Source organism: Pinus tabuliformis, chromosome 1_2, assembly GCF_031772625.1.
Source record: "Pinus tabuliformis cultivar Carrire ecotype Pingquan chromosome 1_2, CPIR1, whole genome shotgun sequence".
NCBI lineage: Eukaryota > Viridiplantae > Streptophyta > Pinopsida > Pinales > Pinaceae > Pinus > Pinus tabuliformis.
Window position 1 is genome coordinate 176048545 of NC_142298.1, and position 13755 is coordinate 176062299.

Sequence of the window (13755 nt, forward strand, 5' to 3'; positions counted from 1 at the left end):
GATGGGATCGTAAAGACCAAGATGAAGCATACCTGCTAGCAGAACATACAACTTTATTGTGTTGTCAGAGAAAAGCAACTTCTTCACCAAGGGAAGTGGCTCACCAAGAGCCAAACACAACAAAAGCTTCCTCATCTAATGAGGAAACTTGACGTAATGGAGACCATAGCTTCCCAAGGGGGACGAATTGATCTAGGTGGATATCGATGGCCACCCACCACTTCCATTGGCTCAATTGTTCGTTATCTTCTTGGCAGTGTTCTCATGGTATTTTGGGTACCAAACTTCCAAGGTCATTCAGGGTGCTAAGGGTTGCCATGGAATTCCCTAGCCCTGTATGAAAGTTGTAACGTTAGATGGTTCTTTCCAACGAGCTATTGTGTGCCCCAAATAGAGATTGTATTCAAAAGTTTTGTTCCTTAGTTGATGTACCAACCACCTAGGGGCCCACAAACTTTCTAGCACTTCATTTAATGTTAGAGTTTTCAAACTATAGAGGTCCTTTTATGTTAAAAATCCATTTTTTCAACCTCTTCTAAAAACTTTTGGGAAATACGTGTAGCCACCATATCTCTCTCTCTTTGAAAATGTCTACCACCACTCTAGCCAATTTGTGTTCTACAGTCTTCTACATTTTTATTTATTTTTATTTATTGATAAAGGTTGGATTGTTGGTAAAGTAACTAGATTCGATCTTCATAATTATCATTGTACTTGTGAAAGTATAAAAAAAAAAAATTAAAAACAAATATTATTTCCTCTAGTCAAAGCATTTGCTTAATGTTCATTGGGTTTATTGAGTCAAAAAGAATATTTATTATTAGTCAAAGAGTCAAAGTCACGGTTGGAGTTCTTGGAAGAAAAGAGGAAAATTATTTTATCTTGAATTAAAAAGTCAATTTGTCCTCCACAAGACCACGTCGACCCTCTAGGCGGACAAGTCGGCCTGCCCAAAGGACGTGCCCCTTCGCATAGGCAAACAACTATATATTTGCACTTGTTCTCCTTCATTTTGGAAATTAGTTCATTGAGTTTTTGTGGCAAGTTTTAAGGCTTAATGCGAGTTCTCTGTGGCATAGGATCTGAAAAGGTGCGAGTTTCTCTATGGAATAGGGTCTGAAAAAGTTGAGCCTTTCTGTCGCAGAGGATCTGAAAAGATGCAAGTTTCTGAGGCCAGAATTCAGTGAAGTCGTGCAAGTTATTGAGACTATCTCTTTGTTGACACGTGAGCTAAAGGACTATGATATATGTGAATTGTGAGCCATAAAAGGATTGAAATGACTGTGATATGCAAGCTACAAGAGAACTATAAGGTCTGCAAAATGTGACCTACGGAGAAGACGAGTATCCCTGTGGAATAAGGCATCTAAAGGACAGGCTTGTGACAAACTAGTTCATCATATTGAGGTTAAAACATGACAGAGAATGGAGGGCTGACTTGGATCTTGTGGGTGGTCTTGGTCTTGGTCTTGGTCTTGGTTTTTGGGTCTTGGATTTCTCACTTTGATCTGATTCTATAAGAAGAGGAGATTGGTTGGGTTTTCCCCTTTGTGGGGTTTTGCCCTAGCTTGGAACCTATATTTTGTGTTCTTTGTCTCTTGTTATGTTCATGTTTTAGGTTTTTTATAATTGTTTGATGAGAAACATCATAAGAGAATAAGAATCCAACAAAATTCTCACAGACAATTATCAAGTAAGAGAAATCAACCCTAACTGCTAGCCTATTGGTTTCTCAACAGTTTGCACTATATTATTGTGCTCTCCTATATTCTTCAATGTCTGTTTCATTTCATCTATTACCTTTCATTTTGTTCCTTATACAACCCAAGATCATTGTTTAATTTCACTGATAGATAGACTCTCAAGTCCTTGTCCTTGAATGGTATTCGTTTTAGAAACTAAGAGGACCTGATCATTCAGTTTGCATAGCCAGCATCTGCCAGATCCTTCCATCAAGCTGCTATATGAGTTTTTCAAGATTTTCTACCTAGAGACAACAATGGTTTTCAAACATGAAAATATCAACTCACCACTATACATTTCTGGTCACTTCTTTTGAATATGAACTGAGAGTGCTTTGTGGAGTTATTACAAAAAAATTAAAATAAGATGGCCACAAGTCTATTGGAAAATTTGCTCCTTGCTCCATAACGGATGCAGTAAAGAAGAGGAGTACAATGTTAGTGGTCAGGATTACAATGTCAAATAGAAAAGAAATAAATGCACAGTAATTTGGTGCTCTTCCTCAAAATGTGCAAAATACAAACCAAGAAAACTTGGTCTGCATGTATAAATGTGATAAGAACATTTTTATGAAATATTGTTGTGGTCATCATATTAATTCTAAACAGAAGAAAAGAAACATCCTTGCCATTAAATCGCTGGCAAGAAGGGAAAGTCTGACAGATGGGAAAGAGAAATATCGCAAATGCCAGGGTTGTGATTCCAAACTTTAGTAAATGCTTTCCAATACCCATCAGATGTAAAGGTTCACCAATAACCATCAGATGTAAATATCAACCTTTTCTGAGACAAAAAAATGTTCAGTACACAACCTAATATGCTGACTTCACCATCCAGCAATACTGTAGTCTGAACTTAAGAAACTTTCCGTGCAAAATTCTTGTAACCACAACCAACACACGTCAAAATTACAGTGCCTGTTGTCGGATCTGGTTTGATATTAAACTGAACACCAAGGAAATCCTTGATATGCCGTAAGGTCTTTATGCCATAAGTGGAAAGTTTCCCAACACGAACCTTTGAAACATCCTCTGGACATAAAGCGCAAAGAAGAAATAGTAGACCCTGCAATTAATAACCAGAAACATTATCTCCAGGACTAGCATAGATGGGGCAGATCCTTCTAAACCAAATGAATTGTAGCTTGTAAATATGCTTAATGGAAATGAAACAGAATATAATTACCTGGTGTGTTGAATCAACCACTCCACCCTGTTTGATTTCTTCAAGGAGCATCATTGCACCTTGTGAGCCAATATCTTCTGGAAGAATTGGTGCTTTCTGATTCTTGGCATCAGAAACATCCCCCTCCTCTTCATTTGCAGTATAATTAGCAGCACACTCAGCAGATATCAGGCAACCACTTGTGGTCTCAGCCACTAAAGAGATGCCATAACCTGGAGATCTTCCAAACAGATTATGCAAACAATCAGGTGACCATGATTAATGTTGGAATTCAAGTTGAAGTAAACCTATCAAAGATGAAGATGCACTAAAGAACTAACTAAATAAACCAGTAAAAAGAGCAGGCTTGCAAAAAGCTCAAGGATGGTCTTGAGAAATGAGGTTAGGTAACGATGTCATCTAACATTGAAGCAATAAACAGAAGAATTTATGGCGTTAATCTTCTACTTGTTGGGAAATTACTTATAATCTCCAACAAAACAACAGTGTCATTCATCTTATGGAGTTCTTTATGTAGTCTATGTGTATGGTGACAAGATTAACAGTCAAACCTTTCTTAGTGTATCCTTAATCACCTTCAACGGAAGAGCCTCTTCAACAGATAAGTGATCATATAAAAACCAAGATCATACTCAGATGAGCTTCGAATCTTACATTATCCATAACATCCATATGCAATGCATATCATTTCATTGATGAACGGGTGCCTTAGAACAGTATATATAACATTATTATAGTTTTCACAAGAATGAATATGCAAACTCACTTCCTCATTAACAAAACATACTATCAATGTAATGATATCGAACTTGTGAAATCGCCTACTATTCACCAAGGTTACTAGCATTGTAGCAGAAGTACAACATCAAAGCTTGCTATGATTTCTTCAAACACTTCGCAGGTAATTATGAATGAAGGCAATACCAAAAATAAACCAGCAATATTACCACATGTAACTTGTAAGAAAAAATCTTCTAGCACAATAACAACTCAGCCAATATACATAAAATTCATACTAACAAACTCAGCCAACTGTTTATTAAATCTGATCATGAAATTACATGCTGGGCAGTAAAATCAATTTACTAGGAGCCTGGCTAATAGCACATTTTTTTCTGAGTAGATGGCAGCACTAAAACATCCTGTAGATGACCTTGCTCGACAAGCTTGAGGAGCTGAGTCAACCCTCCTTTTTTGGATGCCACGGCCTAGCAATTGTTGGTTTGTTTGGTATATTGACAGTGGGGCTTCTTCCCACATGAAGAGAGTGAAGGAATACTTCCCCATCTTGAAGGAGAAAAAAATGGACTTCTACATAGAACTTGGGGACAATGCCAAGTACAAGGCAGCTGGAGTTGGCACTGTAGAGCTTCAGAGGGAATCTGGTAAACTCTTGCTGGTAGAAGATGTGTTGTATGTTCCAAGAATGACCAAAAATCTGATTTCTCTTGCTAACTTGGAAGACAAGGGTTATATTATGATCTTTGAGGATGGTAAGATGTACATTTGACCTAAGGATTCCAGGACAGCCAAGGTGATAGGAGTTAGAAAAGATAACCTATTCAGACCTAAGGTCGACCCTGCACGAGCATTGGTAAGTTGCAGCCGAGAGTTGGGCGAGATGTGGCACAGGAGGATGGCTCATCTACACCATGGAGCACTCAAAGTGCTCAAGGAGACTGTGACAGGACTGTCAGAGTTCAGGGTCAAGCAACATAATGGGTACAACGGCTACGCACAGGGCAAGTATGCCAAGACCACCTTTCTGAGCAGCAATACTAGGGCCAAGGCCATTTTGGACCTAATTCACTCATGTGTGCATGGGCCCCCCATGTTAGCAGTATCCTCAAGTGGATACCACTATTATCTGACATTCGTAGATGACTTCTCTAGGAAGATCTGGATATAATTCATGAAGAAGAAGGACGAGCTTTGACGTTGGTTTAAAGAGTAAGAGCCCTTGCAGAAAACCAAACTGGGAGAATGATCAAAGCACTCAGGTCCGACAATGGAAGCAAGTACACCTCAAATGCCTCGAGGACTTTTGTGCGCACAAAGATATCAAAAAAGAGCTAACAGACAACCCTTAGTAAAATGGGGTTGTGGAGCGAAAGAACAGGGCTATTATTGAAGCAGCCAAGGCTATGCTACACAACCAGGAGTTGCCTATGTTTTTATGGGCAGAGACTTGCAACATTGTTGTTTATTTGCAGAACCGGAATCCAGTGTTTGGCAGGTTGACACCTGAGGAGGCTTTCACAGGAAAGAAACCAGATTTGTCACACATTCACATCTTTGGTTGTTTAGTATATAGCCACATTCCTTCAGAAAGAGGACCAGGTTAGAACCTACTTCGGAGAAGGGAATTCCTGTGGGGTACAGTGACAGCTCAAAATCCTATAGGATTTACATTCCAGCATTTAGGAAAACAATGCTACGCAGGGATGTGTAGTTTGAGCAGCAGCGGCCTATCAGGAGGTCTTGCAACACAGATTCCTCTACAGTGGAGGTTCAAGAGCGGGAGACACTGAAGACAAAAACAGTACAGACAGCTCAAGATACCATGACAGAGGCGTTAGCAGAATGAGCAGGCCAAACAGGAGGAGCAAGACGAGGAGCAGAGGTTTCTTCTCTTGCAGGCTCAGACTTCTAGCACAGTGAGGAAGAAGGCCAAGTGGGCAGAGCAGACACTGAGAGATGCTTAGGAGTACATGGGTAATCCTAGATATTCAATCAGAGAGAGTAAGGCACCACAGCAATATTCAAGCTGTATGGCGTTGATGAGCGAGCTGATTGAAGCCGAGCCTTCCAGCTTCCCAGAAGCATCTGAGCATAAGGTGTCAATGGATTCTATGGTGGGAGATGTTGAATTTTGTAGCTATGGTCGGTCTTCATATTAATCTATTTATCATTGATATTTATGTAAAGCATGTTCTTCATGCTCAAAAGAAAATTTATATATTTGTCAAAAGAAAATACAAAGGGTATGTTCTTTGTGACCTTTTAGAAAAGAAAATTTTGAATTTTTGAATTTTAGTTTTTGGCTACACAAGATGTCCAAGTCAGCCCTCCAAACATCAAGTCGACCCAGCCCTTCATGGCACCCATTCGGCCTATTGATCACTTTATATATAAGGTATTCAAACTCTTCTCAAGAACCATTGATCTGATCATCGAGTCTTCTAGCTATATGAAGGAGAAAAAAGAGTGGAACAAAGAGCAAATAAAAGTCATTAAATTACAGGACGAATCTCAGTGAAGGGGTCAAAGGACTGTGGTTGTTCTCTGTGCTAAAGGACCAAAGTTCCTATGGTGAATACTCTGTTACAACTTACAGGGGCCAAAGTTCTCTGATATTTATCTAGCTAATGAGGCCGAAATTCTGTGGTTATATTCTGTGCAAGGAGGCCAGAAATCTGTGATATCTCTCTACTATCAAGACCAGACTCCTGTGGAAGGAAGGCCGAATTTTTCAGACCTCTTTACAGTCCCTTGACCGAGTTGACTAAGGCGGATTGAGGAGAGCTTGACTTGGACTCTTGATGGACGTCTTTGCGGACCAGTTTATCTTGACTTTGATGTCTCTTGTTGAATTGATGCTCTAAGCAAAGATTTGTTGGGTTTTTCCCCGTGTGGGTTTTCCCAAGGTAAATATGTGTGTTATTGTATGGATAACTCTTTACGATCCTTATGACATTTCTGTTTTACAATTAAGCTCCTTTGTGTAGTTGCTTTATGATTGAAAAGATCACAAGAAAAGAACTAAACAAATGGATATCATATGAAAAATTTAGCCTAAATCTGCCCTATTGTCCATGATTTGAAAATCAAAGGAAGTCAAAGATTCGCGAAAGAAAAAAAAAAAAAAAATCATGATCATATTCTAAGGTCAAAGCATCTATGAAACCCTAGCCTGAAATTCTCCAAAGATCCCGGGACCAAAATTCTTAGCAAGTTGCAGAGGAGCGAAAGTCTCAGTAAGCATGATCAAAAATTCAACTAAAGGTCAAGCCTCCTAGAGCAAGATATTGTTGATGCTACAATGTTTCGTTTTTGGATATAAACTTATTGGAAATATGGGGTTTACAAACCCAAGCTGGAAAACAAGGCTTGAATAAGAAAAGCTCTAGGGTTTATGGCCAAAATCCTAGGATTAAACCTAAATAAATGTTTCAGCTAAAAGAAGAAACCATAACCCTAGCAAGGAAGGAATGCCATCATGATAATGATGTGGATGAAGTTGACAAAGTTGCAGATGGATGCGAGAAAACTAAAAATCAAGAGGGAGTTGACTTTCTCCAATTGTTCTTCCATGACATCCTAATGACCTCCAATTTCGATAAGTATTCATGGAGTTATGAATTTATTTGTGTTATAAGACAATTCGTCAAGGTCGGCCAGCAACCAAATAAACCCCACGTGCTCAACGTTTTAGTATAAAAGGGGATAACTTGAGAGTCATTTCTCACACACACTTCTATCTTGATTTCACTCCACTTGTCTTGGGTTTTAGTGGAAGAGAAATCTAGGAGTGGAAGCCCTAGACGTTGGAGGAAAGAAGACTAGGGGAGCTTCCCTAGAGGAGATGCCCTAGCCCTAGAAGTTGTCAAAGAAGAAGTCAAAAACATTGTCAAGGAAGCATGCCCTAGCCGCAGTCTTGGAGGAATCTTATCACAACAAAGAGAGGCCCTAACGTTGTCCAAAAGGCAGCCCTAAACGCAGTCTAAGAGCAGCGCTAAACGCTGAGACCGAATATATAGCTACGAGTATGACCTCGTGTGAACCTGCCTGGTTGTGGAAGCTCTTCAGTGAGTTGTTTGTACACATGATGGATATCACTGTGATCTTCTATGTCAACCAGGGGGGGATTCGATTGTTGAGGAATCCAGTATTCGATGATTGCTCCAGCAGAAAGAGATCAGATACTACCTTATCTGGGATATGGTACGTCGATGAGTGAGGAGGATCCATCGCATTGAGACTGATTTACAGGTCGCAGACATTTTTTCAAAGCCCCGAGGAAAGGTCAAATCTGTGACTTTCCCGAACGACTTAGAGTCGTTGAGAGACCTTCTTATAAGGGTCCTACATGTTGCATGCATTGAGATCTGGGAGCTCCGGGGAGCTTGGGGTACTTACTGGAGCAACGCACAACCATAGGGGTACTCACTTACTGGGGTGCGTTGTGTACAGAGTGAATGGCTCAACCTTCCCCTGTGATACCCCGAGGCGACTTAGGGACAAGATGAATGGTTCTCCTGTCGAGGCATCCTACCCATGCAGTCTGGTACTCATGGGAAGTACCTCTCATCTAGCCAATGAGCAGGGAAATAGGGTTAGGGATCATAGTATTACTATCGATGGACGCATCATTGTATCTACCATACTCCCTATGCTAGTATGACCTCCATTGATCTGGAATCAGTATGAGTGGTTTGAGACACTCTCTTGTGATATTGATCTGGGATCAAAAAAACTGACTTCGGGTCAGTAGAGAATGGTATGCGACATTCTCGATCAATTCTTCTTCTTCATGGTTCAGCAGAGCAGTGCAGCGCACTGATGCCAGAGATAGTACAGTCGGACATATGGATCAGGGGATGGAGTTCTCCCTAGTTGAGAGGGAGTGTTAAAATTGGCAACTAGGGCCAAACTCCATGTGGGTCATCTTATTTATGGCAGCTAATATTTTTCTTGGATCTCTCTCATCGAGAGGTGTAGGATTGATCTAAAGATAAATCTGATTCCAATAAGTATTCATGGAATTATGAATTTATTTGTGTTATAAGACAATTTGTCAAGGTCGGCCAACATCCAAATAAACCCCACATGTGCTCAACGCTTTAGTATAAAAGGAGATTACTTGAGAGTCATTTCTCACACACTTATATCTTGATTTCTCTCCACTTGTCTTGGGTTTTAGTGGAAGAGAAATCTAGGAGCAGAAGCCCTAGACATTGGAGGAAAGAAGACTAGGGGAGCTGCCCTAGAGGAGATGCCCTAGCCCTAGATGTTGTCAAAGAAGAATTCAAAAATGCTATCAAGGAAGCATGCCCTACCCGCAGGCTTGGAGGAATCTTATCACAACAAAGAGAGGCCCTAACGTTGTCCAAAAGGCAGCCCTGAATGCAGTCTAAGAGCAGCCCTAAACGTTGTCAAAAGGCAGCCCTAGACATGGTCTAAGAGAGGCCCTAATGTTGTCCAAAAGGCAACCCTAAACGCAGTCTAAGAGCAGCCCTAAACGCTGTCAAAAGGCAGCCCTAGACGCAGTCTAAGAGCATCCCTAACGCAATCTAAAGGGAGCCCTAACGCTAACCTATAGTGCCCTAGATGCAGGCCTAATACGGCTGAAAAGGTGGGTTGTAGGTGACCCTCAAAACAGGGACAACATGAGAGTTTGAGGACTCAAACATGCCTAGGACAGCAATGCTAATAAATGGGAAAGTTGGGCTACATGGTGCTGCTAAGACACATGGGACAACAGCAGGTATGGCAAGGCTAAGGGGACAGCAGCAAGGTATAGCATGACTGTTAGGGACAACAGCTACACCTATATATCTAGGCAGCAGTGGCAAGGGACAGCTGTATAGTAAATGGGACAGCAAAGGAATGCTAAGGCAAGCATGGTGCTGTAAGCACATGAGACAGCTGTGTGGCAGCATGATCAGCTTCAGAACTATGATGGGACAGGAATGACATTGATGGGATAGCAGCATGTTGGGACAGAACTATGACGGGACAACAATGACACTGTGCAGCGATGGCACAATGGGATAGCAGCAACAGCAAGGTGTAGCAATGGCACAATGGGATAGCAGCAACAGCAATAGTACTTGGGACAGCAATGATGCTTGGTGCAGCAAGTACATGGTACAGTCATGATTGGTGAAGCATGATGAGATGCAACATAGTGATGATGGGTGCAGCATGGTGCAGCACGGTGAGGTGCAACATGATGACGAGATTCAACACAATGATAGGTGAAGGAGTCACCTTGGAGAATCAGTTAAAGCAACATGTCTTCAACTGATCTCACGTATCATCTTCTTAGAGATAATCTATGCTCTTATCTAGATAAGTCAAAGTGTTGACTTGTATTGTAAATGTACTATCTCTCTCTCTCTCTTCGCTGAACTATTGAAGAACATATAAGAAGAATTGATCAAGGGTTTCCCCACATTGGGGTTTGTCCCTGGCTAGCGCCACATCTTGTGTCCTCTTGTCTTGGCTTGTCTTCTGCGATTTATGTTTATGTTCTATCTGCAGTTTACTTTAATGCTAATGTGATTACTAATCTGGAAAAGATGTTGAGCTAACTGTGAAAATTGAAATAAATTGCTCTAAGCATAGAACGTACCTAAAATTAACATGGTATCAGAGTTGAGGTGAAGACAAAGCCCAAGCAAGAGTGAAAGAGCAATCACCGAAGACAGTTGGGAAAGGAAAAAAGGATCAATGTATTCCTCATCCCTCTTCAAATTCACCAAGGGTGAAGTCGAAGCAGAGAATATTATCAAAATGGCGCAATGGAAGCTTCTGATGGCCTACCTAAAGATCACTTCAATGGGAAGTCCAGATCTAAGAGTGGAAGGAAAGGTAGATCCCTTGGTTGTAATAAGTTCGGCCATTATACAGGGACACATCACTTGATGATGATAACAATCATTCCAGGGACATCTTCAATGATCGGAGGAATAACAGGTAATGCAAGTCATCAAGGAAATAGCCGAATCTTCAAAGAAAGCAAGGAACCCCAGGTATGAAAAATCAAATGTTGTTTCTAATGAGAAAAAGAAGCATTATCTTATATTGGCCCTCTCCTTCAGACTCTTTGGGAATCTGGCTTGATTGTAGTGCTTCAAGGCACTTCGTCGGATAGAAGGGTGCTCTCTCTAATTTGGTAGAGATGGAAACAATCGTGGGATTATACTTGGAGTTGATGCCACCTATCCCGAAAAGGGTGTAGGGAATGTTACCCCTCAATTGAATGAGGGTAACTCAATTCATTTACAAGAATCTATTTTATGTACCTGGTCGCAAGAAGAACCTAGTGTCCATTTCGGCAATGGAAGTCAAAGGTTACAGGGTGGCATTCATCGATGGAAAGGTACATGTTTGAAAATGAAATTTTCAAAGATGCTTTTACTCATGGGTTCAGGGTTAACAATTTGTATCAAATTGCAAGATGGTCCATTGGGGACCATGTCAGTTAGCACATCTCATTTATGGCACCGGAGGTCTACTTATTATGGGGCCCTGCCCGATGGGAGTCAGATGGTGACAAGGATGCTTGAATTCAAGAAGAGCATGAAGGTACATGTCTAAGATGTACCGAAGGAAAATCTTGCAAGGGGACCATTCCCCTCATGTAGCAGGTCCACAGGTTTGGAACAACCCGAGGGGTTTGAGATTCATGATCGGGAATCTCATGTATGCAGGTGGAAGAAAGCCCTTTATGGCTTGAAGCAAAACTCTCAAGCTTAGTATGAGAGGATTGATGGCCCTCTGATGAAGCTGAGATTCACTAGGAGTGAAGTCAATCCAAACCATTGCTTGAAGGTTGTGGATGATAGACCTCTCATACAGGCACCTTCTGAGGACGACCTCTTTCTGATAGGTGCAGACCCTCTCATTTGCAAAAGTAAGAGGGAGTTGGATTCCAGATTTGGAATGGTGAACTGCAAACCCGCGACTACCTCGATGGATCTTAACTTTCAGAAGTTATGTGGTAAGGATACCGGACCTGTTTTGGGAAATGCCTCTGAGTTTCACAAACTCATACTAGCATTGATGTTCTTGGTGAACTCTTCCGGATATATGTTTTGCAGTTAGCATGTTGGGCTCATATTTGGTTGAGCCTCACTGAATTGATGCCAAGAATCTTCCAAGATATCTTCAGGGCACAATCTCTCATGGATTGAGATACACTGCCGGAAATGTGAAGCTGCATGACTATTCGAACGCTGACTGGGCAGACAGTGTGGAGGATCGCAAGAGCACTTCTGGGTGTTGATTCTCTTTGGGTTTTGCTCGATATACTGGATGAGCAGGAAGCAGAAGACGATTGCTTTGAGCACTGCTAAGACCGAATACATAGCTACGAGTATGACCTCGTGTGAAGCTGCCTGATTGCGAAAGCTCTTCAGTGAGTTGTTGTACACATGATGGATACCACCGTGATCTTCTGTGTCAACCAGGGGGGGATTCAATTGTTGAGGAATCCCATATTCGATGATTGCTCTAGCAGATAGACATCAGATACTACCTTATCTGGGATATGGTACGTCGATGAGTGAGGAGGCTCCATTACATTGAGACTGATGTACAAGTCGCAGACATTTTTTCAAAACCCCGGGGAAAGGTCAAATCTGTGACTCTCCCGAACGACTTGGAGTCGTTGAGAGACCTTCTTATAAGGGTCCTGCATGTTGCATGCATTGAGCTCTGGGAGCTCCGTGGGGGCTTGGGGTACTTACTAGAGCAACACACGACCATAGGGCGACTCACCCTCCCCTAATGGTGCGATGTGTACAGAGTGAATGGCTTAGCCTTCCCCTGTGATACCCGAGGCGACTTAGGGACAGGATGAATGGTTCTCCTGTCGAGGCATCCTACCCATGCAGTCTAGGACTCATGGGAAGTACCTCTCATCTGGCCAATGAGCAGGGAAATGGGGTTAGGGACCATAGTAGTACTATCGATGGACGCATCGTTGTATCTACCGTACTCCCTATGCTAGGATGACCTCCATTGATTTGGGATCAATGAAACTGATCTGGGATCAGTATGAGTGGTTTGAGACACTCTCTTGTGATATTGATCTGGGATCAATAAAACTGACTTCGGGTCAGTAGAGAATGGTATGAGACATTCTTGATCAATTCTTCTTCTTCATGGTTCAGCAGAGCAGAGTAGAGCAGTGCAGGGCACTGATGCCAGAGATAGTACAGTCGGACATATGGATCAGCGGATGGAGTTCTCCCTAGTTGAGAAGGAGTGTTAAAATCGGCAACTAGGGCCAAACTCCATGTGGGTCATCTTATTTATGGCAGTTGATATTTTTCTTGGATCCCTCTCATCGAGAGGTGTAGGATTGATCTAAAGATCATCCGATTCCGATAAGTATTCATGGAGTTATGAATTTATTTGTGTTATAAGACAATTCGTCAAGGTCGGCCAGCAACCAAATAAACCCCACATGTGCTCAACGTTTTAGTATAAAAGGAGATGACTTGAGAGTCATTTCTCACACACACTTCTATCTTGATTTCTCTCCACTTGTCTTGGGTTTTAGTGGAAGAGAAATCTAGGAGTGGAAGCCCTAGATGTTGGAGGAAAGAAGACTAAGGGAGCTGCCCTAGAGGAGATGCCCTAGCCCTAGACGCTGTCAAAGAAGAAGTCAAAAACGTTGTCAAGGAAGCATGCCCTAGCCACAGTCTTGGAGGAATCTTATCACAACAAAGAGAGGCCCTAACGCTGTCCAAAAGGCAGCCCTAAATGCAGTCTAAGAGCAGCCCTAAACGTTGTCAAAAGGCAGCCCTAGACGCAGTCTAAGAGAGGCCCTAACGCTGTCCAAAAGGCAGCCCTAAACGCAGTCTAAGAGCAGCCCTAAACGCTGTCAAAAGGTAGCCCTAGACGCAGTCTAAGAGCAACCCTAACGCAGTGTAAAGGGAGCCCTAATGCTAACCTACGGTGCCCTAGATGCAGGCCTAATACGGCTGAAAAGGTGGGTTGTAGGTGACCCTCAAAACAGGGACAACATGAGAGTTTGAGGACTCAAACATGCCCAGGACAGCAATGCTAATAAATGGGACAATTAGGCTACAT

General features: G+C 41.9%; 1 protein-coding gene across 2 annotated transcripts in view; it reads right to left on the minus strand.

The window, feature by feature from the left end:
• Positions 1-2288: 2288 nt before the first annotated feature.
• The window catches only part of LOC149205059 (putative RNA 3'-terminal phosphate cyclase-like protein), a 93957-nt gene continuing 82490 nt past the window's right edge, over positions 2289-13755 (minus strand). For both annotated transcript variants that reach the window (XM_089394880.1, XM_089394879.1), the window contains 2 exons: positions 2929-3148; positions 2289-2808 (listed from right to left, as the gene is read on the minus strand). In XM_089394880.1, the coding sequence (XP_089251006.1) occupies positions 2599-2808; positions 2929-3148 (430 nt within the window). In that variant the 3' untranslated portion in view covers positions 2289-2598. The remainder of the gene's footprint in view (positions 2809-2928; positions 3149-13755) is intronic.